General features: G+C 59.0%; 1 protein-coding gene across 1 annotated transcript; it reads left to right on the forward strand.

The window, feature by feature from the left end:
• The first annotated feature begins 42 nt into the window (after positions 1-42).
• On the forward strand, positions 43-25,970 carry MTF1 (metal regulatory transcription factor 1). The gene is made up of 11 exons (XM_001512020.4): positions 43-113; positions 3,313-3,777; positions 13,784-14,022; positions 14,490-14,621; positions 15,407-15,480; positions 15,869-16,005; positions 16,796-16,873; positions 20,307-20,409; positions 22,032-22,591; positions 24,550-24,613; positions 25,164-25,970. Exons 2-11 carry the CDS (start codon positions 3,364-3,366, stop codon positions 25,643-25,645), a joined length of 2,283 nt encoding a protein of 760 aa, XP_001512070.1. The 5' UTR covers positions 43-113; positions 3,313-3,363; the 3' UTR covers positions 25,646-25,970.
• The last annotated feature ends 1,959 nt before the right edge of the window (positions 25,971-27,929 follow it).

The following is a 27,929-nucleotide window of genomic DNA, read 5'->3' on the forward strand; positions in this document are numbered from 1 at the left end:
GTCCGGGCCGTCCTTCCTCCGGAAGGCGGAAGCGGAAGTGATGTGCGGGGCGGGGGCAATCATGGGGCCGCTGGGGAGGGGAAGCAGCGCAGCCGCCGCCGGGAGCCGCCAAGGTAAGAGCGGCGGGGGGAGGGGGCGCCGGGCCCGGGCCGGGGGCGCGGGGGGGACGCGGCTCTTCTGCGGGCACCAGCCCCGGGGGGGGGGGGGGGGGGGCCTCCGTTTCCAGGGAGACGCCCCCCCCTTTCCGGCTCCCTCCTCTCCGTCTCCATGGGGACGAGAATCCAGCCCCCCCCGGTCTCCATGGCGACGGCTCCCATCCCTCCCTCCCGGCCCTGTCCCTCGGGGGGGGCCTCCGCTCCTTCTCCCGGCCCGGCCCGCAGAGGAGCGGGGGCTGTGTGACCGTGGGCGAGTCACTTCGCTTCTCTGGGCCTCAGTTCCCTCATCTGTAAAATGGGATGAAGCCTGGGAGCCTCCCGTGGGACCACCTGATGACCCTGTCTCTCCCCCAGCGCTTACAACAGTGCTCTGCACGGAATCAGCGCTTAACAAATACCCGCATTATTCTTCTCAGTGCCTCAGTTCCCTCATCTGTCAAATGGGGATTAACTGTGAGCCTCACTTGGGACCACCTGATGCCCCTGTCTCTCCCCCAGCGCTTAGAACAGTGCTCTGCACACGGTCAGCGCTTCACAAATACCAACATTATTATGATTATTCTCTGGGCCTCAGTTCCCTCATCTGTCAAATGGGGATGAAGACCGTGAGCCTCCCGTGGGACCACCTGATGACCCTGGTATCTCCCCCAGCGCTTAGAACAGAGCTCTGCACCTAGTCAGCTCTTAACAAATACCAATTTCACCTCTCTGGGCCTCAGTGCCCTCATCTGTCAAATGGGGATGAAGACTGGGAGCCTCCCGGGGGACATCCTGATGACCCTGCGTCTCCCCCAGCGCTTAGAACAGTGCTCTGCACATAGAGCTTAACCAATGCCAATTTCACTTCTCTGGGCCTCAGTGCCCTCATCTGTCAAACGGGGATGAAGACTGGGAGCCTCACGTGGGACAACTTGATGATCCTATATCTCCCCCAGCGCTTAGAACAGTGCTCGGCACGTGTCAGCGCTTAACCGGTGCCAGCATTATATCCCCTTCAGGCCACCCTCCTCCCCATCGGCCCGCATCTCTGGCGGCCTTCCTCCCCCCGGTCCCCGGACGAGCGACCCCAGGCGCCGGGGCCGGGCCGGGCCCTGGGGATTTGGGGGTCCCCGCCTCCGGGGATCGATTAGCTTTGCCCCTCAACCGCAGGGGCGCACGTGCCCCGTGGCCCTATCTGGGGCTTGCGTAAGAGCGACAGAGATCCATAGTCCGGCCCTGCTCCCACCCTGATCGCCTCGCGAGGCAGGTCGTCCCGGCCCCTCGTCCCCTTTGGGGATGGAGTTCAGACTGTGAGCCCGTCGTGGGGCGGGGACGGTCCCTATCTGTTGCCCAACTGTCCACTCCGAGCGCTTAGTCCAGTGCCCCGCACATAGAAAGCGCTCAATCAGTGCCATTGAGGGAATGAGTTTTCCAACCACCTCGCCGATCGTTGCAGATCGTCCCAGCTCCTCTCCCACTTTGCGGTTGGACTTTTCCAACCACCTCGCAGGTCGTCCCGGCTCCTCTCCCGCTTTGGGGATGGAGTTTAGACTGTGAGCCTGTCGTTGAGCAGGTTTGGTCCCTATCTGTTGCCAAATTGCCCGTTCCAAGCGCTTAGTGCAGTGCTCTGCAAATAGCAAGTGCTCGATAAGTGCTATTGAGTGAGTTTTCCCGCCACCTCGCGGGTCGCCCCGGCCCCTCTCCCCCTCTGGGGATGGAGTTTAGACTGTGAGCCCGTCGGGGGGCAGGGATGGTCCCTATCTGTTGCCAAATTGTCTATCCCAAGCGCTTAGTACAGTGCTGTGCACATAGTGAGCACTCAATAAGTGTTATCGAATGAGTGAGTTTTCCAACCACCTTGTAGATCGTCCCGGCTCCTCTCCCGCTTTGGGGTTGGAGTTTAGACGGTGAGCCCGTCGTGGGGCGGGGACCGTCTCCATCTGTTGCCGAATTGTCCGTTCCAAGCGCTTAGTACAGTGCCCCGCACATCGTGAGCGCTCAATAAGTACTACTGTGTGAATGAGTTTTCCGGCCACCTCACAGATTGTCCCCGGCTCCTGTCCCACTCTGGGGATGGAGTTTTCCATTCAGTTTCGAGGAGAAAAAGAAAGTGAAATCAAGCCCCTCGGGGAAAAAAGAAAAAGGCCTTCTTGCTTTTCTTTTAGTCCCTTGAGTATATCTGGTCTAAAAGTAGTCATTCGATTCATTCGGTCGTACTTATTGAGGGCTCGCCGTGTGCAGAGCGCTGTACCGAGAGCTTGGCCGGTACAGTACGACAAGAGAGAGAGACGATCCCTGCCCGCAACGGACCACAGTCTAAAAGCGGTTACCGCGACCCAAGAACTGGGGCGTTCTAAAGTTCGAGCCTTGAGGTTAAGTTCCGGAACCGAAGAGTGATGTGAAGGAGACTACGGCTATATAACTGTAGATATATCCTCTATCTATAATAGGAAAGCTTTAAATGGTTTTTTTAAAGCCGTTAGGGCATCTGGGGGAAGCTGCGGCCGGGGTGTAGTGTAAACAGATCTCTCTGAACTGAAGGACGGTCCCCGCGTTTGAGCAGCGAGGATACAGTGATGAAATCCAGAAGGAGCAGTGCGTGAAAAAGCCCCGTTTCTTTATCGACGAATATTTGAGGGTGGTTGGGTTTTTTTTTTTTCCCCTCCATCTTCAAAATCAGCAGTCTTGACCTTTACCGAGTACCGACCGTTCTGCGGGCTTCCTCCTCGGTTGCATTTCACTACCTCGCTGGCGTGGAGTTGTCGCTCCGCACGGTAGCGAAGTACACGCCGAAACGCTTCCATCAAGTCGTGTTCCCCCCGGATCTCCCGGGAAACGTGAGCCAGAGTGGCCCGCGGTTTTTAACGGTCTTTGGTGATTGGCCTTGATCCGACCGGGGGGGTCGGTTTGTGTTTTTTTGTCCTTCATTTCTTTTAATGGGGCGTTCCGGAAGCCGACGCGGGTCGGAAGAGGGAAGACGAGGGCTAGAGGGGACCGAGGCATCCCCGCGTCCGACTTGAATCGACCGGTGGTATTTTTTTTTTGAGCGCTCATTGTGTGCCGGGCGCCAAGTGCTCGGGAGAGCACGACAGCAGCAGAGTCGGTAGACCCGTCCCCTGCGCGCCACAGGCTCTCGGTCCGACGCCTCGGGTCTGACTCCGGTTCCCTTCCGTTTCAGACAAACTGTTACCTTCTCGTCGCTCACGCTTGCACTGAACTCGGTCGAACCATGGGGGAGAACAGTCCGGAGGACAACATCATCTACTTTGAGGCGGAGGAAGATGAGCTGACGCAAGAGGAGAAGATGCTGAGGTTTGTGGAGAAGAACGGGCTGATGCCCTCCTCCTCTGGGACGGTCTACGACAGGACGACCGTCCTCATAGAGCAGGACCCCGGCGCGCTGGAAGAGGAGGACGACGACGGACAGTGTGGGGAGCACTTGCCTTTTTTAGTAGGTGGTCCCGAGGAGGGGTTTCACCTAATAGCAGATCATGAAGGAATGTCCCAGGGTTACGTGCAACACATCATCTCGCCCGATCAGATCCACCTGACGATAAACCCTGGATCGACTCCTATGCCGCGCAATATCGAAGGTGCCACGCTCACTCTGCAGTCCGAGTGCCCGGAAACCAAACACAAAGAAGTAAGTGACCGTCTGGGATAAAACCTGGGGCGGCGTCATCGACGGTGTCCATTGAGCGCTTACTGTAATAATAACGGTAAAAATGATGATGGTGGCGTTGGTTAAGCGCTTACTGTGTGCCAAGCACCGTTCTAAGCGCCGGGGGAGATAGAAGGTCATCAGGTCGTCCCACGTGGGGCTCCCGGGCTTCCTCCCCATTTTACAGGCGAGGGAACCGCGGCAGAGAAAAGTGAAGTGACTTCCCCAAAGTCACACAGCTGACAAGTGGCGCAGCCGGGATTAGAACTCACGACCTCTGACTCCCAGGCCCGTGCTCCTTCCACCGAGCCACGCTGCTTCTACTGTGTGCGGAGCGCTGTACTGAGCGCTTGGGAGAGTGCGATACGGCGGAGTTAGCGGGCACGTCCCCCGCCCGCGACGTGGAGGGGGAGAGTCGGCCGTCAGCGTCCGTGGGAAGTCGAATGGGAGCCTCGAAAGAAAGAGAGGATCCCGGTGTCAGTTCCTCATCCGATGCCCTGCTTAGCAGTTACAAACTCGTGACCTCTCAGCGACCGCCTCTTGCTTTGGTTTGGGTCATTTTGGCTTTTATGGAGTCATCTGCCCCTTTTGGTTTGTTGTCGAGCTGTGGACACGTGGCGGGACTACATGATGAACCCCCTTCTCCCGAACTGAGATGAAAACAAGGAAAATGAGCAGAACTGTGGTAGAAACAGGTTTCCTCAGGGGAAAGCCTGCGGAGGGGCGGTGCCGGGGGGAGTCGGAGTGGTGACCCCGGCTCGGGTTTCGGCTTTAGAATGGAGATTGCATTTGGCCGACTCCCTGGGCTAACCGAAATTTCGCATGTTTTGATGATCGTGCTGTTTATCGTGTTGTTTTGGAAATGGTTTCTTTCGAGTCCCGAGAGCTAGATTCCCGTCCGGCAGTTTTCCCTTTATCGGCCTATCTCAAGCGGGAGAAAAGATCGAAACGAATTTGGGTGGCGTGGCAATTTAGGGCCGTGCGTTCGCCAAGCCCCGGGTCTGTTAAATGAGCGAAAGTAAGAAGGTGTCTTCGGGTTATAAACGGGCCGCGTGGTACCTAGCGGGGGTATACCAGTCAGTGGTATTTACTGAGTGCTTACCGTGTGCGGGGCACTCCGCTAGGCCCTTGGAGAGAGCACAGTATAGAAGGGCTGCCGGACGTTCCCTCCCGGCGACGACAGTCTAAATGGGAAGATTGAAATTATTTCTAGATCTTTACATACGTTCTGCGAGGCTGAGGTTAGGGCGAATACCGAATGCCCAAAGTTCCCAGATCTGGGAACTCGTCGTGGAAGACGCATGCTTCTTTTGACCATTCCCCAAACCTCCCCACCCCCCCCGCGATCTCACCCCCTCCGTGTCCCTGAAAACGAACATTCAATTCACCGGAAAGTTTATTCGACCTCCACAGACCAGTCCATCCGGGCGACGATTTGCTGTTCTGTTTCAAAGTCTCCGGCTGCATTTTTATCGCTTGCTTTGTCCTGAGACGTGAAATCGTCCACTGGTGGGGGTTGCTGGCCTCTCTGATTCCCAAAGCGGCCAGTTCTGCGGAGGGTAGCCTGATTAACGCGGTTTGCCCGCGTCTTCGCTGGCGCACCTCAGGGCATCCAGTCAGTCTGGCCGATCGGTTTCCGTCACTGGGGTGTGGTGGTGTGGTTCGGTTTTTTTGGATCGGTACTTGTTAAGTGCTTCTTATGGGCCAGGCGCTACTAAACCCCGGGGTAGAGAGGACTCACAGTCTCCATCCCCATTTCCAGATGAGGTAACTGAGGCCCAGAGAAGTAAAGGGACTTGCCCAGGGTCATACAGCAGATGAGTGGCGGAGCCGGGGTTGGAGCCCAGGTCCTCTGACTCCCATTCCAGGCCTCGCTGCTTCTCAAGTTCTTCAGATCACCTCAGTGTCGTGTCTGACAGTTACTCTCCCCACCTTCTCATCTTCAAAGCTTTACTCGCCCCCCCTTCAGAGCCATATTGAAGGCACACCTCCTCCGTGAGGCCTGCCCTGACTGAGCCCTCATTTCCTCTTCTCCCACTCCCTTCTGTATCGCCCTTGCATTTGGATTTACTCGTTTCGTCATCGCTCCCTCAGGCCCCCAGCGTTCACCTCCTTATCAGTAATTAATTTATATATCTTCGTGTCTGTCCCCCTGCTCCTCTGGACTGAGAGAGACACTGTTCTCTCCCAAGCGCACAGTGTGTGCACTCAATAAATACGACCGACTGATTGATTACCTCCCCCCCCCCCCCCCAGGCTGCGCTCTTTCTTGGGGTCAGCCAGTCAGTCGTATTTATTGAGCACTTACTGTGCGCAGAGCACTGTACTAAGCCCTTGGGAGAGCGCCACAGAACAATAAATGCACACATTTCCCGCCCACAGGGAGCTTACGGTCCAGAGGGGGAGACGGACCTTACCATAAAGAAATAAATCACAGGTGTGTACAAAAGCGCTGTGGGGCTGGGAGGGGGATGAATAAAGGGAGTGAGTCAGGGTGACGCAGAAGGGAGTGGGAGAAAGAGGAAAGGAGGGCTTAGGGAAGGCCTCTCGGAGGAGATGGGCCTTCAGAAAGGCTTGGAGGTGAGGGAGAGGTGAGAAGATTCCGGCCTGGGAGTCCTTGTCTCCTTGCAGTTCATCTGCGGATTGTCCTGAAGCCCTTTCCGGATTTATACTAACGTCTCTCTCCCCCTCTAGAGCGCAGGCTCGTTGTGGGCAGGGAATGTGCCTGTCGGTGTTTTGTAATCTTCCGAGCGCTTCGTACAGCGCGCTGCCCCCAGTAAACACTCAGGAGATACGATTGACTCCCTCGCGGGGAGCCCTCGTGGGGGCTTCAGGGATGGCCTGCCATGATGAGCCACCCCACTCATGGCCGGTCTACTCGAAGCGGGCTTCCGGGAAGGAGGAGCTGTCGTCCTCGGGAACCAGAGCCGGCCATCGCGCCCGGGCGCGCGGCAAGTCGGTTTGATTGAGCGCTTTCTGCGGGCCAGGCCCCGGCGTCGGCACTCGGGAGAGAACGATACGGTAGAGTCGATGGATGCTCCCCCTGCCCGCGGGGAGCTTCCCGTCTAGAGGAGCAGCCAGACGTAAAAATGGATTACAGCCAGGGAAAAGGGGAGAGCACGGTTCTGGGAGTCAGAGGGACTTGGGTTCTAATCCCTCCTCCGCCCGCCGTGGGTTCGCTGGGGGACTTTGGACGAGTCACTTCACATCCCCGGGCCTCGGTTACCTCATCCGTCAAATGGGGATTAAGATCGGCGGCCCTACGGTGGGACGTGGACTGTGTCCAACCTGTTTAGCTTGTATCTACCCCAGCGCCTCGTACGGTACGTGGCGCGTAGTGAGCGCTTAACGAAAATGCCACTTAAAAAAAAAAAATCTAGGCCCTAGAGCTTGGCAGGATGCCTGCAGTTGAGTTGAGGGTGACTCAGGGGCACCCTGGGGTTGTCACAAGGGTTTTTTGGACCAGGTGGCAAGCCGGAGAGGAGCGGGACTCTCCCCCTCCCCCACTGTGGAAGCAACTGAGTGTTCAGTAGCAACAGCCTGCTGAGGTGAGGGGGCCGGGGCTAGGCCCAAAACCTCACCTGGATCCCACGCCGCCGGAATGCCCGGAGACCCGGATCTCCCACCGTCTCCTTCAGAGCCTTAGGCAGGGAGACAGACTTTTCATTCATCCATTCATTCGGTAGTATTTGTCGAGCGCTTCCTATGTGCGGAGCACCGTACCAAGCGCTTGGAATGGACAAATCGGTGACAGATAGAGACGGTCCCTGCCCTCTGACGGGCTTACGGTCGAATCGGGGGAGACGGACAGACGAGAACAGTAGCCATAAATAGAATCCAGACTTCTCCGGCAGATTCGAACCCCACCTTTTCCCCCCGGGGGCGGTGACCATCCCTTCTGTCTGGGCAGCGGAGGGGGGCTGCCATTAAATCTCTCGTCCCGGCGGCGTTCTGTTCCGTACTCCCAGCGGTTCCCAGCGAGGGTAGACGAGGGGGCTCCCGTCATTAGGGGACCCTTCCCCGCCCTGCTTTCCGCACTCCCCAAGGTAGTTGGGGGGGCTTAATAAACTCTTCGCCCGACCCTTTTCCCTCTTGGTGTTATACACCTAGGAACTGTTATTATTATTCATAGTAATAGTAATTCCGGTACTTGCTAAGCGCTAACTGTGCGCCAAGCATTGTTAGAGAAGCAGCGCGGCTCAGTGGAAAGAGCCCGGGCTTGGGAGTCAGAGGTCACGGGTTGGAGCCCCGGCTCTGCCCCTTGTCAGCTGGGTGACTGTGGGCAAGTCATTTCACTTCTCGGTGCCTCAGTCGCCTCATCTGTAAAATGGGGATTAAGACTGTGAGCCTCATGTGGGACAATCTAATTGCCTTGTATCTACCCCGGCGCTTAGGACAGTGCTGGGCACATAGTAAGCGCTTAACGAATACCAGCGTTATTATTCCGAGCGCTAGAGTTGATACAGGTCGATCGGGTCGGACGCAATCCCTGTCCCCCACGGGGCTCGTAGCCTTAATCCCCACTTTACAGATAAGGTAACTGAAGCACAGAGAAGTGAAGCGACTTGCCCTAGATCACCCAGCAGACATGTGGCGGAGTCAGGATCAGAACCCAGGTCCTTCTGACTCCCAGGCCCACGCTCTGTGCGCTTCTGAAGGGGCGGTGAAGCCTGGCGAGAGGTCACGGAGCCAGAATACGCCACCGTACTCATCTACTCTGCTTTTTTTCTGTGTGGGTATGATTTTTTCTGTTCGGAAAAGTGGAAGGTTTTCCAGAGGGAGGGCGGCTTTGGAGAACGGAGTTTTCATCATTTTCTCAATCGGTGGTATTCATTAAGCGCTGACTGTGGGCAGAGCACTGTGTACTAGGCACTTGGGAGAGGTCAGTATGACAGAGTTGGTAGGCATGTTCCCTGCCCTCAAAGAGCTTATGGTGCAAAAGGATGCTGTAAAAGGATGCTGTAAAAGACTGTAAAACGGTTAAATAATAGTTACTGTGGTATTTGTTGAGTGCTTACTGTGTGCCGAGCACTGTACTAAGCTCTGGGGCAGATAAACCATCATCAGGTCCCCCTTCGGGCTCACAGTCTTAAGCAGGAGGGAGAACAGCTAGTGAAACCCCATTTTGCAGATGAGGGAACCGAGGCACAGAGAAGTGAAGAGTCACACGGCGGACAGGTGGTGGTGCCGGGATTAGAACCCGGGTCCTCTGACTCCCAGCCCCGCGCTCTTTCCGCCAGGCCACGTGGCTTCCAGGATGGTACTCTCGGAGGAGGGTTTGGAGAGGTTAGTCTGAATGGCGTCTATTTTACGGGCAGAATACGGACAGAGAGAGAGAGAGCGTGGGACGTGGCCGGCGTGGGTTGGAAACGTGCGGTTCTGTGCTCCTCCAGGTGCGTTTTCCCTTCCTTGGGACGTCCGTTAAGTGCTTGATTGCCTTCTTAATTCTCCTCCATTATGTGCTGTTTTCCTGATCCCACTCGCCGGGTAGGGTGGTTTTTGGGGGCCAAGCTGGACTCCCTGCCACCCCTCCCTTAACCGCGGTGGCTCGAGTTGGCGTTCCCTCTCAGGCTTAACTGAGCGGATTTATTGCGTTCGATATTTCCTACTTAACGCGGCGGTTCTTAGTGGATTCGGTGACCCTGCAGGATCAGCTCGTCGAGGTCTCAGGCGGATCCCCCTCCTCTCCGCCACCCCCCCCCCCCCCCCCCAACACACGGGCACACGTACGCGGTTGGTTCTCCCTGATTTTGCCGGAGCAGCGGGCCTCCGTGGGAAGAGCCCGGGCTTGGGAGTCAGAGGTCGTGGGTTCGAATCCCGGCTCCGCCGCTTGCCAGCTGGGTGACTGTGGGCAAGTCACTTCACTTCTCTGGGCCTCAGTGACCTCATCCGTAAAATGGTGATGAAGGCCGTGAGCCCCACGTGGGACAACCTGATTACCCTGGATCTACCCCCGCGCTTAGAACGGTGCTCTGCACATAGTAAGCGCTTAGCAAGTACCAACATTATTATTACAGTGCTCTGCACCTAGTAAGCGCTCAATAAATAGTACCGATGAATGAACAACCTTGCAAACTCCCGTTGGCTGGCTCCCCTCCACTCCCCCCCTCCAACGCCCTCGCTGTCCCGCTCCCTCTTCCTGCCCCCCCCGATCAGACTGTAAGCCCGTCAGTGGGCAGGGACGGTCTCTATCTGTTGCTGAATTGTCCATTCCAAGCGCTCAGTACGGTGCTCGGCACATAGCAGGCGCTCAGTGAATACTACCGAAGGAATGAAATGAATGGAGCACAGAGCTCCGGATGCTAATTGTCTTCCACCCCGGGATCTGTGCCGTTTCCACGGCTCCTTGGTGGCGCTTGAGGGAACTGCCTGAGGTCCACTGAGGAAACCAAAAGGGATCACGTCCCTAGAGGCGAGCGTTTCCTCTTCTCTTGGGCCCAGTTTTCCTCCTGGCCCGGCATCACCCCGATTCCCGTGGCCTGAACTTTAATGCTTGGATTCAGATGTAGAAGCAATGTAGTCCGATGGATAGAGCCCAGACCCGGGCGTCAGAACGACCTCGGTTCCCATCTCGGCTCTGCCCCTCGTCCGCCGCGGGACCGGGGCCCGGTTACTTCGCTTCTCTGTGCCTCACCTCCCTCATCTGGAAAATGGGGATTGGGGCCGTGAGCTCCATGGGGGGGCACGGACTGCGTCCAACCCGATCGGCTCGTGTCTAACCCAGCAATTAGCGCGGTTCCTGGCACGTAGCGAGAGCTTGACACGTACCGTAAAAAAGTGAAAAAGGTGATCGGACCCGATGGCTGGAGTTTAACTGACGGGCCTCGGTGTTCATTCAGTCGTATTTATTGAGCGCTTACTGTGTGCGGAACACCTTACTGGGCGCTTGGAAGAGTACAGTACGACAAAGGAAAGACATATCCCCTGCCCGCACTGAGCTTACAGTCTAGAGGACGTCCGCGGGAGCCCCTCGCTCTCTCTGCAGCTCCTCTTTGCCACCCGTATGGGCCAATCTGGCTCTCACTCCGCAGCTGAGCAGCCTTTCCCCGGGCCGGGAGCCGGGTTTCTGGGACGGTTTGGATCCAGCCACCGCGGAGGAGGTGTCCCCGTGGGGCGGCCGCCCTTAGCTTTACACTGGCCACCCCTCTTCTCCGTCCCGTCAGGTGAATACAGCCCGTGGGGATGAAGGCTCCGCGGTAGTTCTCAGTCGTCTGGTGAAAAGCCAAGATTTTATGTCGCAGTGAGCCAACTCCCAGCGCATCCCCAACCACCTCCTCTCCGGGGTTCGGTAGAGAGAAAGAAATAGCTCTCTTGAAGCAGGCCTAAGTGATTCCTGGAGAAAAGCAAAGGAGAGCTCATTGGCCTGTTCTCTCTCTCTCTCTTTCTCTTTCTTTAAATGGGATTTTTGTATATAGTATTCGTTAAGCACTTCGGGTGCTCCGGGCACTGTGCTAGGCACTGGGGTAGATTCAAGATCTTCAGGTTGGACACAGCCCCTTGCCCACGTGGTGCTCACGGTCCTAATCCCCGTTGTACAGACGAGACGACGGAGGCACAGAGAGGTGAAATGACTTCCCCGAGGTCACGGACAGGCAAGTGGCGGGGCCGGGATTAGAACCCAGGTCCTTCCGGCTCCCTGGCCCGTGCTCTTGCCATTGGACCACGTGGCCTGTTTTCTGCCTACCTTAAAGCTGCCGCTCTGACGTTTCCTTCGCAAAACGATCAGAAGAGTTTAGGCAGTGGGTTATCATCGGTTTCTCTCCGAGAGACTGGGAGGCGTGGAGCTTCCAGTACGTAGTTCTGCTTTCCCGTGGGCTACTGGAATTGCACAACCGTGGCCGTTCTTTTAAGTCCGGGGCAACCCGCCCTTCTCCGCGGTCTTGCTGCTCTACTACTGCTCTGCACTCGTGGTGGGCGTGAGGCAAAGGGAATCGTTTCAGATTTTGAACGGGGGCAGACCTTTCAAGTGATTCTAATCCTCCGAACTGGGGGCCTCTGGGTTCATCTCAAATTCACTTTTCGTCTCTAAGATTGAAGAATACGCGACGGAACTTGGGACAGTAGCGGAGTTTTGGTTATAATAATGACGGTGATGGTCGTCACGGTGTTTGTTCAGCACTTCCTACGTGCTGAGGGCTGGGGCAGATAGAAGATGAGCAGACCCTCTCCCGGCTCACGGGCTAAGGGGAAGGCCCGGAGCCCGGGCCCGGGAGTCAGAGGACCCAGATTCTAATTCTGACGGTGCCAGTTGCCCGCTGTGGGACCTACGGCAAGTCACCTAACTTCTCTGTGCCTCAGTGACTCCGTGTGTAAAATGGGGTTAAAATATCAATCCTCCCTCCCTCTTAGCCTGGGGCCCCATCTGAGCCAGGGACTGTGACCCAACTGTTCATATTTGCATCAGTCCCAGTGACGATAATAATAATAATAATACTTCTGGTATTTGTTAAACACTTACTATGGTATGGGCCAAACACTACTAAGCGCCGAGGTGGATACGAGCAAATTGGGTCCGGCTCAGTTCCTGTCCCGCGTGGGGCTCACGGTCTTAGTACCAGTACCCATGCTTAGTACCGGGCTTGGCACACGTGTGGTGGTGCTTGTTAAGCCCTTACTATGTTATTATCATGATCGTTGTTTTCTAATCCCCGTTTTGCAGTGGAAACAGAGGCCCAGAGCAGTTAAGTGACTTGCCCCGGGTCACCCAGCAGCCGGTGGCAGAGCCGGGCCTAGAACCCAGGTCCTCAGACTCCCGGGCCCGGGCTCTTTCCTGCAAGTCATGCTGCTTTTTTCGACTTAGTTGGTGATCCCCTTGAGGAACAAGGTCTCTGTCTAATTAATTCCCGTTTGTATACTCTTTTCCAGCACGTAGTACGGTGCTCTGTACACAGTAAGCACTTCACACATCCAATTTTAACTACTACTCGAGTTTGAAACTCCAAAAGTCCAGGGGTTTTTTTGGACTCAGGATAAGACATTTACTTTTGCTTTTGCTTTAACCCAGTCCGGGAAGTAGAGGCCGTTTGAAAAGCAGCGTGGCTAGAGCCCGGCCTTGGGAGTCAGAAGGACCTGGGTTCTAATGCCGGCTCTGCCCCGTGCCCGCTTCGTGACCTTGGGCAAGTCACTTCATTTCTCTTGCATCGCTTACCTCATCTGTGAAATGGGGATTAAGACTGTGAGCTCCGTTATTAGCTTCTCTCAACCCCAGCGCTTAGTACAGGGCGTGACACGTAGTAAGCGCTTAACGAATACCAGTAAAAAAAAAAAAAAAAATTCAGCTATCTGATTAACTCTCAGAATTTGGTCCGCAGGCTGGATTCATGCCGCCTGGGCCCTGGCTTCTGCATTGGTTAAGGAGCATTTTGTTTTTAATGGTGCCTGTTAAGCGCTTCTTATGTGCCAGGCGCTGTATTAAGCGCTGCTAATCGGGTTGGCCTCAATCCATGTCCCACATGAGGCTCACAGTCTTAATCCCCGTTTTACAGATGAGGGAACCGAGGCCCAGAGAAGCGAGGTGACTTGCCCGAGGTCACCCAGCAGACAGGCGTCAGAGCCGGGATGAGAACCCAGGTCCCACGCTCTGTCCGCTGGCTCACGCCGCTTCGGTCATTGAGCTCGGTTATTTGGAAGGTGGATGCTGCCCGCTGCCGATTCGGATTCCCGCGGAGCTGAGATGGGCCTTGGTTTTTACCCAGACGATTGCCAGGGGGCTGTGGATTTGCTCGCTGACCAGGAGAGAAACAGATCACTGCTCTTCCCCACTTCAAAGCCTTACTGAAGGCCCGTCTCCTCCAAGAAGCCTTCCCCGACTAAGCCCATCTCTCCTCTTCTCCCACTCTCACTCGCTCCTTCATTCGTCATCTCTCCCATCCCCGCAGCACTCGTATACAGACCCGTAATTTAGTAAATTATCGTGGGGGAGTCTCGGGGCGGGGGGGGGCCCGGTAGGGGCCGAGACGCCGCTGACGGCGCGGGGTGTGTGTCGTAGGTGAAGCGGTACCAGTGCACTTTTGAGGGGTGCCCCCGCACCTACAGCACCGCCGGCAACCTGCGAACCCACCAGAAGACGCACCGCGGCGAGTACACCTTCGTCTGCAACCAGGAGGGCTGCGGCAAAGCCTTCCTGACCTCCTACAGCCTCAAGATCCACGTGCGGGTTCACACGAAGGAGAAGCCGTTCGAGTGCGACGTCCAGGGCTGCGAGAAGGCCTTCAACACCCTGTACAGGTCAGCCCCTCCCCTCCCCGCCACCCCCAGCCCCACTGCGGTCCGAGCAGCGGACCGCCCACCCCTCCTCCCGGCCCTGGATCCGGCCCCCCGAGGTGCCCCCGAGACCCTCTCGTTTGGGGTGGGGGCGGGGCGTCGTCTTCAGGGGTAGCGAGGTGCCCGCGGTGGGCAGCGGACGGACAGGTGAGACGGGGGGTGGTCCTGCCCACGATGGGGGAGGGGGCCTTGGCCGGCGAGGGTGCTTTCGTCATCCTCATCCCCAACACGTTGACCGAGGTGCCCGGTCTGAAGGGCCCCGGTCGGCGGGCGTGGATCTGGGGCCGGTTCGTTTCCCCCGGCCCGGCTTCCGGGGCGTGACCACCCCCGGCCCCCGCCTCACGAGCCTCGCTCGGGTGGCCCAGGCGGCGGGGGGCCGGGGCAGGGCGGAGCCGGAGGGCTAACGGGTTCCCCCGCGGGCTGCCTCGCAGGCTGAAAGCCCACCAGAGACTTCACACGGGGAAAACGTTCAACTGTGAATCGGAAGGCTGCAGCAAGTACTTCACCACGCTCAGCGACCTGAGGAAGCACATCCGAACGCACACGGGAGAAAAGCCATTTCGGTGGGTGTCCTCCCCCAGCCACCCGCTCCCAAACCCCCAGCCCCGTCAAGGGTTCCGCCTGACAGAGCCTCGGCCTCCGCCGTCGGCCCCACGCGTTGGGCCGAAGCCCCGCAGAGGGCACGGTTGCCCGCTGTCTTAGACCGTGGGCCGGCGGGGACCCCGGGGCACGTCTGTTCAGCCCCCACCCCGGCCGACTTCCACTTCCGGGGGCAGGGGGCTCCTCAGACACATCCCACACTCGGCTCATCATCCGCGTCCCGACTCGGCCGAAACCGGAGGCCCGCCTCCGTCCGTGCCGCTCCCCGCAATCTGTGGCGGGAGAGTCTCCGGCCGGCACTTCGTCTGTGGAAGAGCATTTCCCCGAGATGATTGAGCCGGCACGCCGACGGCCCCTCCGAGGGCGGGTTCCCGTCCCCTTCCTTTTTGGCGACCGGGGACGCCCCGGCCCAGGCCCTCGTCGCCACGGCGACGGCGTACGCCCCTGCCCGCGTCTGTCCGTGCAGTTGGACCGAGCCGTCGGAGGGAATTTCATCGCTCACACGGGCTTCCTTGGGGAGCCAGACCCACTCGGGCATTCCCCCTTTTTTGGGCGCCATCCCGCCCCGGGGGCTCCCTTCCCCCAACACGCACCCGAAGAGCAGGTCCTCCGGCTCACCCACGGCTCACCCACGGGGGCGTCCTGGGGGGGGGGGGGGAATGTAGTTTGTGCTTTCAAAGGGCTTTGAAGATGAAAGGCCTCCGTGGCTAATGACTGCTGCTTCTGTTTGTGTCAACGCCTCATTTAGATGCGATCACGACGGCTGTGGGAAGGCTTTCGCCGCAAGCCACCACCTTAAAACGCATGTCCGAACGCATACCGGTGAGTTTGGAGTCTCTTGCCTCCCGTCCACCATCTCCCTTGCCCTGGCCTCCGGAGTGGTGGGGAGTGGGGGGCCGGGGCCGGACGCGTCCCGTCCGACTCACCCTTTCCCCCCGGGGACGGGATTGTAAGGTGATTTCTTCAAAGGTTATCGGCCTCCGCCCGCTCCCGTTTTCAAACAAGACTTGACTTGAAAATCCAGCGGTTTCCCCAGAAAAGGAGTTGTTTGGGGTGGGATGGTTCAAAGCTGAAAGAAATGAGCTCCTCCTCGAGCCTTTCAGTCAATCTCGTGCTCTGCAGAAAGCTCCCGGGCTGGTTTCGATCTTGGGGAAAAGCGGGCAGAAGGTTCCCTTCCTTTAACACTGATGCTCCTTTGTGGTTCTTTCAGGTGAAAGACCCTTCTTCTGTCCCAGTAATGGCTGTGAGAAAACTTTCAGTACTCAGTACAGCCTCAAAAGCCACATGAGAGGTCACGATAACAAAGGGCACTCTTATAACGCACTTCCAAACAACCACCTGTCTGAGGTAGGCGACTCTTGGGACGCTCACTGCCGCCGCCGTGGTTCACGAGATCGGAAAGGCGTCCTGCCTTCTCGGCGTCGAGATGAAAGCTCGTAGTCTTGTTTGGCCCCAGAGTTGTGTCGGGGAGAGAGTGAGACGTAGAACGAGACGGGTGACGCATTATGGGTGGGAGAGGGAAGCCAGAAACTGCTCGTGGGATTTGAGCAAAGCCTCGTGGCTCCCTCTGCCCCCAGACCCTTCGGCTTGAGTGGGAATTAGCCGCTTGCTCTCCTCTCCCCCGGGCTCGGGACAGGCCCTTTGGACGCTCCGGACCTTGGGAAACAAGAGCTTTGATGGAGTTGGGCGTCGGACTGAGGCATCCGTCCGATTGAGGGAAGTAGTGTTTGGCAGTCTCAGGGCGGACTTGCTAGAAAAATCTGCCTTGGGTCAGAGTGACTCTGCTCTGAAGCTCGTGTAAGTGAAGCTTTGGGGAAGAGGGGTGTGTGTTTGGGGGCGTGTGTGTGTGTGAGAGAGAGAAAAACACATAATCCCATCAATGTTACCTTTACCGTCCTAAGCTTAGGAAATAGGATTCCTTTCGGAGACGCGGGAACTTCACACAAGTGTCCTTGTGCATTTCGACAGACCTCTCGCTCAGAGGCCTCTCGCTCAGGGCCACCAGCCCGGACCTCAGCCACCTAGACCTTCCCAAGCCCTGAGAGCTCACGTTTTTTTTTTTTATCATTTGCTCCTTCGCGTTCCCTGATGTGGAAAATCCTATTTCGAGCTATTCCTTTTCCTCTCCGCTTCCCAGGATACAAACCACTCACTCTGCCTGAGCGACTTGAGTCTGTTGTCCACCGATTCCGAGCTGCGAGAGAGTTCCAACCCGGTGAGTTCCTGTTGGCCTGTGTGGCGTGTGGTGACTGAAAGACCCTAGCCTCCTTCCCGAGGAGCACCGAGAGACGAGCTGGAGTCAGGACTCCCCTGCAGGAGAAGCGGCGTGGCCGAGTGGAAAGGGCTCGGGCCCGGGAGTCAGAAGGACCTGGGTTCTAATCGCGGCTCCGCCGCTCATCTGCTGGGCGACCCTGGGCAAGTCGCTTCGCTTCTCTGTGCCTCAGTTCCCTCACCTAGAAAATGGGGATTAAGACCGTGAGCCCCGTGTGGGACATGGGCTGTGCCCAATCTGATTAGCTTGTTTCTACCCCAGATCTCAGTACGGTGCCTGGCACATAGTAAGCACTTAACAAATACCATTAAAAAAAAATCCACAGCCCCTTCCTCTCAGTTAGGACTAAGGGACCTCTCTCTCTCCCCATCTTCTTAGCTCCACTGAAATCCCATCTCTTCCAGGAAGCCTTCCCTGACTAACTTGTCAGCTCCTCAGTCTAGTCTGCCTCCCTTCTGCGTCACTGTGCACCTACGTCTGTACATAATCTGACCATTCTGGTTTTCACCCTGCCCCTGAAAGCACTGACGTCCATCTCCTTATACTGGTTTGTTTTTTGGTTTTTTTGTGGTATTTGTTGAGCGCTTACTACACGCCAGGCACTGTACTAAGCGCTGAAATAGATACAAGCTAATCAGATTGGATACAGTTCATGTCCTCTATGGGGCTCGGCCTTTATCCCCATTTTAACTGTGAGAGAACTGAGGCCCAGAAAATAGTAATTACTGTGGTATTTGTCGAGCGCTTATTGTGTGCCAAGCACTGTTGAAGCGCTGAGGTAGAAAAAAACGGTAATCAGGTCCCCCATAGGGCTCACTGTCCAAGTAGGAGGGAGGTTAGGTGTTGAATCCCCATTTTGCCGATGAGAGAACTGAGGCACAGAGAAGTGAAGTAACTTGCCAGAGATCACACAGCAGACAAGTGGAGGAGCTGGGATCAGATCCCCATGTCGTCTGATTTCCAGGCCTGCGCTCTTGCGTCTCGGTTAGTTCCCCGCCCTGTAATTTAAGGTCGTCTCCCCGACTAAACTGGAAGCTTCCTGAGACCAGGGATCCCGTCTGCTTACGCTATTGTACTTTCCACGGCACTTAGTTCAGTGCTCTGCACACCCAGTAAGCGCTCAGTAAACACCAGTGACCGACTGATGGCGGGACTTCATCCCGGTGAGTGCAGGTGCTGAGGGAAGCTTGGCACCTCCCTTGGTGATGAAGCAGCCGGGACTGTCTCTTCCGACTTCCCCAGCCCTTCCTGAGTATGAGGAAATGTTCCTGCCAGGCCCCCGGGGCCAGGGCGGGCCTCAACCCAACGCCCCACTGAGTCGGGGCTCAGACCGGCGCCGCCGTGGTCTTGTCCCGCTCGGATTGGTACCGAAAGCCACACTTCCGGTTCCTGCCAGGGGAGAACGATCCGGGCAAAAAATGACTTTAAGACAGCTGTTAATGATGAAAGAAAAAGGCAACCCACTCTGTGCAGAGCACTGAATCAAGTCTCCGGGGAGGACACGAAACCCTCTTGTAAAAAGCCTCCAGGAAATTTGATTTAACTTGGATATTGGCAAGGGGGTTAGAGCCTATCGACCCCAAGGGGTCAGAGAGACACTGTGGGGAAGCGGGGCAGGCGGAAGCGATGGGGTATCCAGAACGGGTGGGGGTCGAGCCCCAGTTGGCAGAATAATAACTGTGGTATTTGTGAAGCACTTACTATGTGCCAGGCACTGTTCTAAGCACTGGGGTGGATACAAGCAAAGCAGGTTGGACAGTCCCTGTCCTACAGCGAGCTCACAGTCTTCATCCCCATTTTACAGATGAGGGAACTGAGGCACAGAGGAGTGAAGTGACCTGCCCAAGGCCACACAGCAGACAAGTGGTGGAACTGGGACTAGACCCCAGGTCCTTTTGACTCTCAGGCCCATGCTCTATCCACTAGGCCACGCTTCTTCTCCGGCAGGCAGTAGAAAGTCAGACTAGCATTAATAATGATGTTGGTATTTGTTAAGCGCTTACCCTGTGCAGAGCACTGTTCTAAGCGCTGGGGGAGATACAGGGTAATCAGGTTGTCCCACGTGAGGCTCACAGTTAATCCCCATTTTACAGATGAGGTAACCGAGGCACAGAGAGGTTAAGTGACTTGCCCACAGTCACACAGCTGACAAGTGGCAGAGCCGGGAATCGAACTCATGACCTCTGCCTGCGAAGCCCAGGCTCTTTCCACTGAGCCACGCTGCTTCCCTAGCCCGGCTTCCCCCTCCGGAGCCCACGTGCCGAGCCCCGGGAGCAGGAGACGTTTTTTACCCTCACTCCCGCTCGTTCCGGGAGTCGGGCCTCAAACAGCGGTGGTGTAAAATCCAACGCCGAGCTTCGGTTGGCTCCAGGCCCGCGTGCCCGAATAGCAACTCGGGACAGTCTTCCGGGGGAGGGGGTCGAGGTCTGAGGTTGCGTCCGTGGAGAAGTGAGTTATCACTTGCTCGGGTGGGTCTGTGGAAGGAGGTCTCGAACCCAGGCTACTTAATCCTTCTTGTAAAATGGCTCAGAAGCTCCGCGAAGGAATGTTCAGTCAGGAAGCAAAGGACTGCCGTTATTGTGGCTGTTTTTTCCCCCACCCCCAAAGTAGCATCTCCTTAATGAAAATAATAATAATAACAACGCGGTTGGTTCTTGTGGAGCGCTTACTGCGTGCCGGGCCCTGGGCTAAGCTCTAGGATGGATACAAACAAATTGGGTTGGACACAGTCCCTGTCCTACCTGGGGCTCACAATCTCAATCCCCCTTTTCCAGACGAGGCAACTGTGACCCAGAGAAGTGATTTACCCAAGGTCACGCAGCACCTGGACCATGGCTTAAATCTAATGGCGGAGGAGGGGTGGGGGGGGGGGGTCTCCTGGGGTCCCGGACTCAGAAATCTCTCTCGTTCTTTCTTTAGGGGTGGGATGGCAGATCCTCGCTGTATGACACACAGTGAGAGAGACGAGAGCCGGCATCTTTAAGGGAGGAAAAAAACCCACCGGACCACTCAGGCCCTATTGTCCTCTGTGTTGGGGAGGGACCCGTGGGGAGCGAAACTGCTGGCGCGTTATCCGCCCTCAACACCGAGAAGCATCGTGGCCTAAGTGGATAGAGCACGGGCCTGGAAGTCGGGAGGATCCGGATTCTCATCCCGGCTCTGCCCCTCGCCCGCTGTGTGAATCTGGGCAAATCACTTCGCTTGTCTGGGCCTCAGTTCCCTCATCTGGAAAATGGGGATTAAGGCGGTGAGCCCCATGGGGGACGTAGACCGTGTCCAACCCCTTGCGTCTACCTCGGGGCTTCGAACGGTGCCCGGCACTTAGTGAGCACTTAAATACCGTAACAATAGCAGCTTTTGGGGTGTCCTTCCCCAGACGCACGGCCAGGACCTGAGCACAATCTCACCAGCAAGCATCTTCGAATCGATGTTCCAGAACTCGGACGACCCAGCGATTCACGAGGACTCTCCCCAGACGGGTTCGTACGTGTCCGTCCCCGGGAGGGCCGGGGTCCTGAGGGAGGGTGATCCCGTCACCCGCAGACTCCTGAGCCGTCCACCCGAGAAGCCAAGTGTTTTCTCGTCCTCCGGACCTTTGGGGTTTTATGGGCCGGTCCCTGTGAAGCTGCCCCGTTGGGTGAGGAGAAGAAAGCAAGCCGGACCCGCAAACCAGAAGGTGTTGCAATAGCCGGGAAATTCCAGGAGCTTCTCGGGGAACCGTTCCAAACAAGATACACTCACCCAGAGGGAGACCGTCCTTCCTCAAGCTCGCCGCCAACTCCGTCTCCCCTCTCGACCCTTAGATCACGCCCGTCTAGATCACGCCCGTGGGTTTTTCCCGGTACTTGGTACAGTGCTTCGATAATAATAATTATGGTGTTGGTCAAGCGCTTACTCTGTGCCGAGCACTGTTCTAAGCGCTGGGGTAGATACAAGGTAAGCGGGTTGGCCCGCGTGGGGCGCTCGGTCTTAATCCCCATTTTCCAGATGAGGGAACCGAGGCCCAGAGAAGCTAAGAGGCCTGCCCAAGGTCACGCAGCAGATAGGTGGAACTGGGATTAGAACCCACGTCCTCTGGCTCCCAAGCCCGGGCCCTTGCCACTAAGCCTCGCTGCTTCTCTAAGCTTGTCAGCTTGGCAAGCTCTGCACCCGCGACGACTGGAAGCAGAGCATTCTGCTACTTGGGAGAGTGCAATGGAGATAGAGGCCCTCTCTCCGCCCTCCAAGAGCTGACGGTCTGAGGAGAGAGCGAGCTCTTTACTTTTCTATTTTTAAAGGGGTCGATTAAGCACTTACTCTGGGCCCAGCGCCGTTGGAAGAGTCGGGGCGATACGAGATGATCAGATTGGACACAGTCCCCGTCCTACCCGGGGCTCACAGTCTAACAGGGAGGGAGAACCGATATTTTGATCCCCATTTCACAGATGAGGAAACCGAGGCCCAGGGAAATTTGAGACTCACCCGTGGTCACAGAGTAGGCAAGACGCAGAGCCGAGACTGGAACCCTAGTCTTCTAAGAGCGATTTAATAATGAGGGTCGTCTCTCGGAAGAGTTCCGAAGTCGGAGTCCGTCTCTGGACAGAAGGGTGACCGCGGCCTCAGAAGATAGAGATGGCCTTAGAGCCCGGGACCATCTGCAAACTTGGCTGATTATTATTACTACCACTACTACTGATGATAACGATAATTAGGGTGTTTAAGCGCTCACTGGGGGGCCAAGCCGTTCTAAGCGCCGGGGCAGATAGACGGTAATCAGGTCGGACACAGTTCCCGTCCCACGTAGGCTCACGGTCTTAATCCCCATTTTCCAGGTGAGGTAACCGAGGCACAGAGCCGCAAAGAGGCTCGCCCCGGGTCACAGAGCCGACGAGTGGCAGAGCTGGGATCAGAAGCCAGGTCCTCTGACTCCCGAGCCCGTGCTCTCGCCACTGAGCCGTGAAGGCCGGAGGCCCCGGGAGGCCCCAGGAGGCGGGGGCGGTGCCGAGTAGCCAGCAGGGTAGCGTGGAGCCGGGCCCCGAGGAGAGCCGGGCCGTTCGTTCGTGTCCTCCCTCCGGGCTCGCCGCATCCACGGACTCGTCTCTCCCTCTCTCCTTCTCAACAGTTGCCTTGATCGCCAGTTTGAACGGCGACGCGGAGCCCGGCCCCGCGGCGCCTCCCCCCGCGGGCGAGCCGGCGCCGCTGGCCCTCCCGCTCCTCCTGCAGCCCGGCCTGGCCGAGCCCCCTCCCGCCGGGCCGCCCCCCGCCCCGCCGGCGCCCCCGCCCCCGCCCGGGGGAGCCGGCTCGCGGCCGCCGGCGTTCGGAAGCGGCCCCGCTCTCTTACAGCCTCCAGAAGTGCCTGTCCCCGCCAGCCCGCAGTTTGCCGCCAACCCCCAGGAGTTCCTTCCGCCCCCCCGGGCCCCCCAGCCCGTGGTCCCGGGACTGTCCGTGGTGGCCGGGGCCCCGGTCCCGCCGGCGAGCGGGTCCGAGCCGCTGTCGGCCGTGGTGCAGACTCTGCCCCTGGGGGCCGGCCCCGTGCTGGCCGGCGGCAACCCGACCCCGACCATCACCCTCGCTCCCACTCCCGGCGCCGCCATCCTGCAGTCCAGCATAGTCATGGGAGACCAGAACCTTCAGTGGATTCTAAACGGCACCACTGGCTCACCTCCAAACCAAGAACAGATGGTGAGTAGCTGAACAATAATTTTAATAATAACGATGAGGATAATTCTGGTAATCGTTAAGTGCTTACTACGTGTCGGGCACCGGATGCAAGCAGATCGGGTTGGACCCAATCCCTGTCCCACGTGGGGCTCACAGTCTTAATGTCCGCTTTACAGAGGAGGCCACTGAGGCCCAGAGAAGTGGAGTGACTTGCCCAGGGTCACACAGCAGACAAGGGGTGGAGCTGGGATTAGAACCCAGGACCTTCCGACCCCCAGGCCCGTGCTCGATCCGTTACCCCGTGCTGCTCCTCAGAAAGCCCCCTCTTAGAAAGCTGCTAGCAGGAGACCGGCTTTCAGTGGCGCGGGGGATTTGAGAGAGGAAGGTTTCCAGAGTCAGGACTGGATATAATACTAATGATGGCATCTGTTAAGCGCTTACTATGCGCGGAGCACCGTTCTAAGCTCCGGGGAGGATACGAGGTCACCAGGTCGTCCCACGTGGGGCTCACAGTCTTGCTCCCCATTTTACAGTTGAGGGAACTGAGGCCCAGAGAAGTGATGTGACTCGCCCAGAGTCACACAGCTGACAGGCGGCGGAGCTGGGATTTGAACCCGTGACCTCTGAGTCCCCGGCCCGGGCGCTTTCCACTGAGCCACGCTGCTTCTGGAACGGCCCTCCCCCTCATTGGCCAAACCAAGAGCCCGAGCGCCGGGGTAGACACGGTCTCTCTGCCACGCGGGACACCTGGTCCGTTGAGGTGACGGAATGGGAAGTTGGTTCTCATCTGACAGATGAGGAAAGGGAGGCCCGGGGGAAGGCCCGTGACTTGGCCGAGGTCGCGCGGCAGGCAAAGCGCGGAGCCGGGGTTAAGGTCCTTCTCGGACCGCTGGTCCCGGACTCTTTCCACCAGCCCGTGCCGCTGCTCCCCCTTTCTCCGAGATCGGGCCCACGGCGTCGGGGGAATGTTTGACTCGAGCCGGTCGTCGGGCCGTTGGGCCCGACGGGGAGCCCAGAGACCCCCGTCACGCTGACCCGGCTTCGCCACGGGGGTCGGTTCCGATGCTCCGTCCGTCCTTGGCTCGGTTGCCCGAGTCGCCAGCTGAACCGACTCTCCGCGGCGGCACGTTGGCCGCGGGTCCCGGGGCCGGGCAGCCGGGGACTCCCGACGGGGGCCCGGAGCCCGTTGCTGGGAAACCTCCGGGCTCGGCCGGCCTCTCTCCGGGGCCCGGGAAGGCGCGCTGGCTCCTCTCCTCCTACCGGAGACGCTTCCGGAGTCTCAACAGATCGGCGCCAGAGCCGGGAACCGGTGGGCTGCCGACTCGGCAAGTGGCCGGAGCTTTCGGAGGGAGCTCCTGGCCGGGCCACCGCCCCAGCGGGGCCCCGCCGACGGCAGGAACGCTGCGTCTGCCGGCCGCCGGCCCGGGAGGGGGACCCGGCAAAGCCGGCCCGCCGCCCCCTAATCCCGACCGGCCGGGCCGCGGGCCGCGGCTTGGCCTCCTCCCGGGAGAACTCCCGGCGCGCGGGGGGAGGCAGCGGTCGCTCTTTGTAGTTCTGCCGCTCGGGCGGTGCCCGAAAAGGCAGCGCGGCCCAGTGGGAAGAGCGCGGGTCTGGGAGTCGGAGCTCAGTCTAGGCGAGGCACGTGTCTGTCATGTTGCCGTGTTGTCCTCTCCCAAGCACCCAGTCCAGCGTTCCGCACGCAGGCAGCGCTCAGTAGATACAGTCGACCGACGTGGGTTCCGATCGAGGCTCTGCCGCTTGTCTGCGGGGTGACCTGGGGCAGGTCACCTCTCTGTGCCTCGGTCGACCCCGCTGTGAAAACGGGGATTAAATCCTACGTAGACCGCGAGCCCCGTGCGGGACGGGGACAGCGTCCAGATTGATTAGTAGGTCTCCACCCCGGTGCTCCGGAGAGCGCTTGGCACGGAGTAAGTGCTGGACGGGTACCGTAATAAGAGGGTTCGGGTCTTCTCTTTCAGCAGCAAGCCTCTAAGGTAGAGAAGGTGTTCTTCACCACGGCCGTCCCCGTCGCCGGAAGCGCAGGTACGTGAGCCGCCCGCCCCCCCCCCCCCCCCCGGGCGGAAGCCAAGTCAGACCGGTCGGGCCCGGGAGCCGACCCGGGTTTGAATGCCGCCGTTGAGAACGGCAGGCGGCCTCTGTGCCGGCCTCGGCTTTACCCGTCGGAACCCCGCCCCGGGACCGGGCCGCGGTCGGGCTCTGGCCCCGGGAGACGGAGGCAGGCCGAGGAGGCGCGTGTTCGGGAATCTGGCGGGTGCCCTGTCTCCGCCGAATCCAGCCGGATTCAGGGCCGTAACGATCATCGACGTCACCGTGGCGGTCTCCGTTGGGCGCTCACTAGGTGCCGAGCGCCGTACGGAGCGCTCGGGTCGGGTCCCGAGCGGGGGCTGGCCGCCGCCTCCCAGCCTGGGCGTCGTGTCCGGCGACGGCACCCAGTCGGTCCCCTCGCCTCGCCCCGGGGACTCGGGCGAAGGCTGTAGGCGAGCGGCCCGGTTCGCTCGGGGACACGCGCTCCCTCCGTCCGGCCCCGGCCCCGGCCCCGTGGAGAACGTCGCCTCTCTTGCCTGTCCCCCAGGGAGCTCCGTGCAGCAGATCGGCCTCAGCGTCCCCGTGATCATCATCAAGCAGGAGGAGGCCTGCCAGTGTCAGTGCGCTTGCCGAGACTCGGCCAAGGACCGAGCTGCCAGCAGGAGGAAGGGCTGCTCCTCCCCGCCCCCCGAGCCCGCCCGGGGACCGGCCGAGGGCCCGGGCCTGCCGCTCCCGCCGCAGACCCTGCCTCCGCCCGCCGCCTCTTCCTCCTCTTCGTCGTCCTCGTCCTCGTCGTCCTCTTCCTCGCCCCCCACCACCCCGCCCTCCCGGGAACGGAGGCGGCCGGCGGCCGACTCCTCGGACCCTCGGCCCGAAACGTTAAGTGCCATGGACGTGTCGGAGTTTCTGTCCCTGCAGAGCCCGGGCCCCCCCTCCCACCTGATCCCCATCGAAGCACTACTGCAGGGGGAGGAGGAGGAGGAGGCGGCCGGGGGCAGGATCAGCCTGGCCAGTGGCTTCTCCAAGTGAAGGGCCCGTGTGGCCCACCGCCCGTCCCCTCCGCCAGCCCCTCGCGGCGGCGGGGTCGGGGGAGGGAGCGGCGCCCGACGCTTGAAGGACGAAGAAGTTTTCTGTGGGGAAGCGGCTCAGTCACGCTTCTTTATTCACGTTCCGGGAACGTCCGTTTTGAGGAACCGACCTTTGGGGGAAAAAAAAGAAAACAAAAACAAAACAAAACAAAAAAAAGCTAAGTTATAAATGAACTGTTTTGGCTGCACTGTATGTCACTTTTGCTTATTGTCATGTGAACATGGAAATTAAGGTTACTGGTCTGCATAAAAATTCGAAAGCGAAAGGGGTGTGGTTTCCATCACTCGGATTGCTCATCGGTCTCCCCGGGCCGACGGAGCCCCGTGGCCGCTCTTTGGCGGGGCTGGCGTGTCCCCTCCCCGGGGCGCTCCGGCTCTGAGGTGAGCCCCCCGTTAAAGTACGGACCCGGCGTTCCTAGAGAGGGAAACGGCCGTGGCGGAGAGGGCCGGCCGGGCTTAGGAAAGCTGAGCAGGATCGGAGGAAGCTGGCTTTGCCGTTGGTGGCGTGTGTCAGGGAGGCCGGCCGGGCCGAGCCCGCTGCCGTCTGGGTCGTGTCACGGAGAGCGGGGCAGACCGACGGGGAAGACGTGGCGAGGCTTCTGTTGGTTCCGCCCGGGCCCCCGAGGCCGGGCGGGCTCAGCTCCGCGCGGGGCGCCTCGGTGGTAGAGGACGCTTTCGGGATGGTGCCGGGACTCCGAGGTTTTCAGGGTTCAGGTGGCGCGAGTTTTGTTTCCGACCGGCCCCGCGGGAGCCTCTCCCCGCAGTCCGCTCTGCGGACCCCTTCTCCCCCGGCCCCTCCCGCGGGGCCCGTGGGCCGGGTGGGCGCCGCGGGGTGTGAATCGGACGTGAAAACGATCTAAGCTACTCAGGGTAAAACAAACAAACAAAAAAAAAAACCCTTCCGCCAAAAAGCCTGTAACATTGCAATAAGTCGTCTCATTGGAAACATTCTGTGGTTCCATTACTTATCCCCAGATCGTTTTGAGAATCTCGCCGGCTCTTCGTCTGGAGGAGGCCTCTTTTCCAGCTCCGTTCAAGGCGCCGGTCGCAGACCGGGCCGGCGGGCGAGCCCGCCGGCTAACCGGATTCTAGGGCGTGGGTCGGGCCTCCTGGCGCCATCTCTTCGGCGGCTATTGGTGGGAGGAGCCCCGGGCCTGGGGTAGCCGGGGCCCTCGGCCCCACCCCCAAGGGCCTTCCGGCCGCCGAGGCAGCTGACCGTTTGCCTTTCCGGCCCTGCGCCCGGTGCCCGCTAGAGACTGGCCCGAGGAGGCCGCGGAGAGGCGGGAGAGGCTGGATTTGAATTAGCAGATGGCCAAGGCCCATAGTGCTCCCAGAGGACTCCCCCAGTGCTCTAGGGGCCGTATTCGAGCTGAGGCAGAGCGGGGTGGCCTCCGGGTCCCCGAGCGCCCCAAAGGCCACAGGGGACTCGGTGTTGTCCCCCGGGCGACCGATGCCCTTTCCGTGCCCGCCGCTCATCCCCTGGCTGAGAGGAGACGGCTGGGGGGGCCCAGAGCCACCCGGAGGGCCGGCGCTCTGGGCCTCTGAACCCCGTCGGGATGTGTTTATCCTTCCGTTTCCCCCCCACCCCCCACTCATTCCCTCTCTCCATGTTGAGGCCTTCCAGGGAATGGCGTCTCGGAATCAGGTGGCGAAACAAGGAGGCCTATTGAAAACTGGCCCCCTCTGAAGGCACACTGCCTTAGCCGGAGCCCCTTTTCAGTGGGCCTCCCCATCTGCCCGGGGTGGCAGGAGGTAGGGGGCACGGAGCAGAGGCCAGTACCCCCGTCTGGTTAAGGAGCCCAGCGGGGGTGCCCCAACTGCCAGGGTTTCCCAAGAGATGCCCGCCCCCCGCCAAAAAAAAAGGTGACCCCAGCTCTCAAGGGGGTTGATGAGGCTTCCAGTTTCCAGGGACCGGGAGTCTGAAGGTCAGACCCGAGTTTCTCCCCCGGCTTGCCGGAGACGGGCGGTCAGCCTCTCAGACATTCCTGGTAGGAAGGGAGCTCGCCCGGAGTTGGAGCTGCAGGCCCCAGCTGCTACTTGTCAATAGCAACCTCAACCAGCCCTGGCTTATCGGTGGCAGGGGAAAAGGGCAGCGGGCCAGTTAGGACTGAGATGCCCTTTGGTGGATATTTATTTGGTTTGCAAGAGTAGGGGATTATTTGGTTTGCAAGAGTATTCATTTCGTCCATTCGATCGTCTTGAGCGCTTACCGTGTGCGGGGCACT

This window comes from Ornithorhynchus anatinus, chromosome 16 (genome assembly GCF_004115215.2).
Source record: "Ornithorhynchus anatinus isolate Pmale09 chromosome 16, mOrnAna1.pri.v4, whole genome shotgun sequence".
Lineage (NCBI taxonomy): Eukaryota > Metazoa > Chordata > Mammalia > Monotremata > Ornithorhynchidae > Ornithorhynchus > Ornithorhynchus anatinus.

Bases quoted from the DNA above. Each gene is read 5' to 3' on its own strand.
- MTF1 (XM_001512020.4), top strand. From the start codon at position 3,364: ATGGGGGAGAACAGTCCGGAGGACAACATCATCTACTTTGAGGCGGAG. The intron at 14,622-15,406 runs GTGGGTGTCCTC...CGCCTCATTTAG, and splicing joins ACGGGAGAAAAGCCATTTCG to ATGCGATCACGACGGCTGTG. The intron at 16,874-20,306 runs GTGAGTTCCTGT...GTCCTTCCCCAG, and splicing joins TGCGAGAGAGTTCCAACCCG to ACGCACGGCCAGGACCTGAG.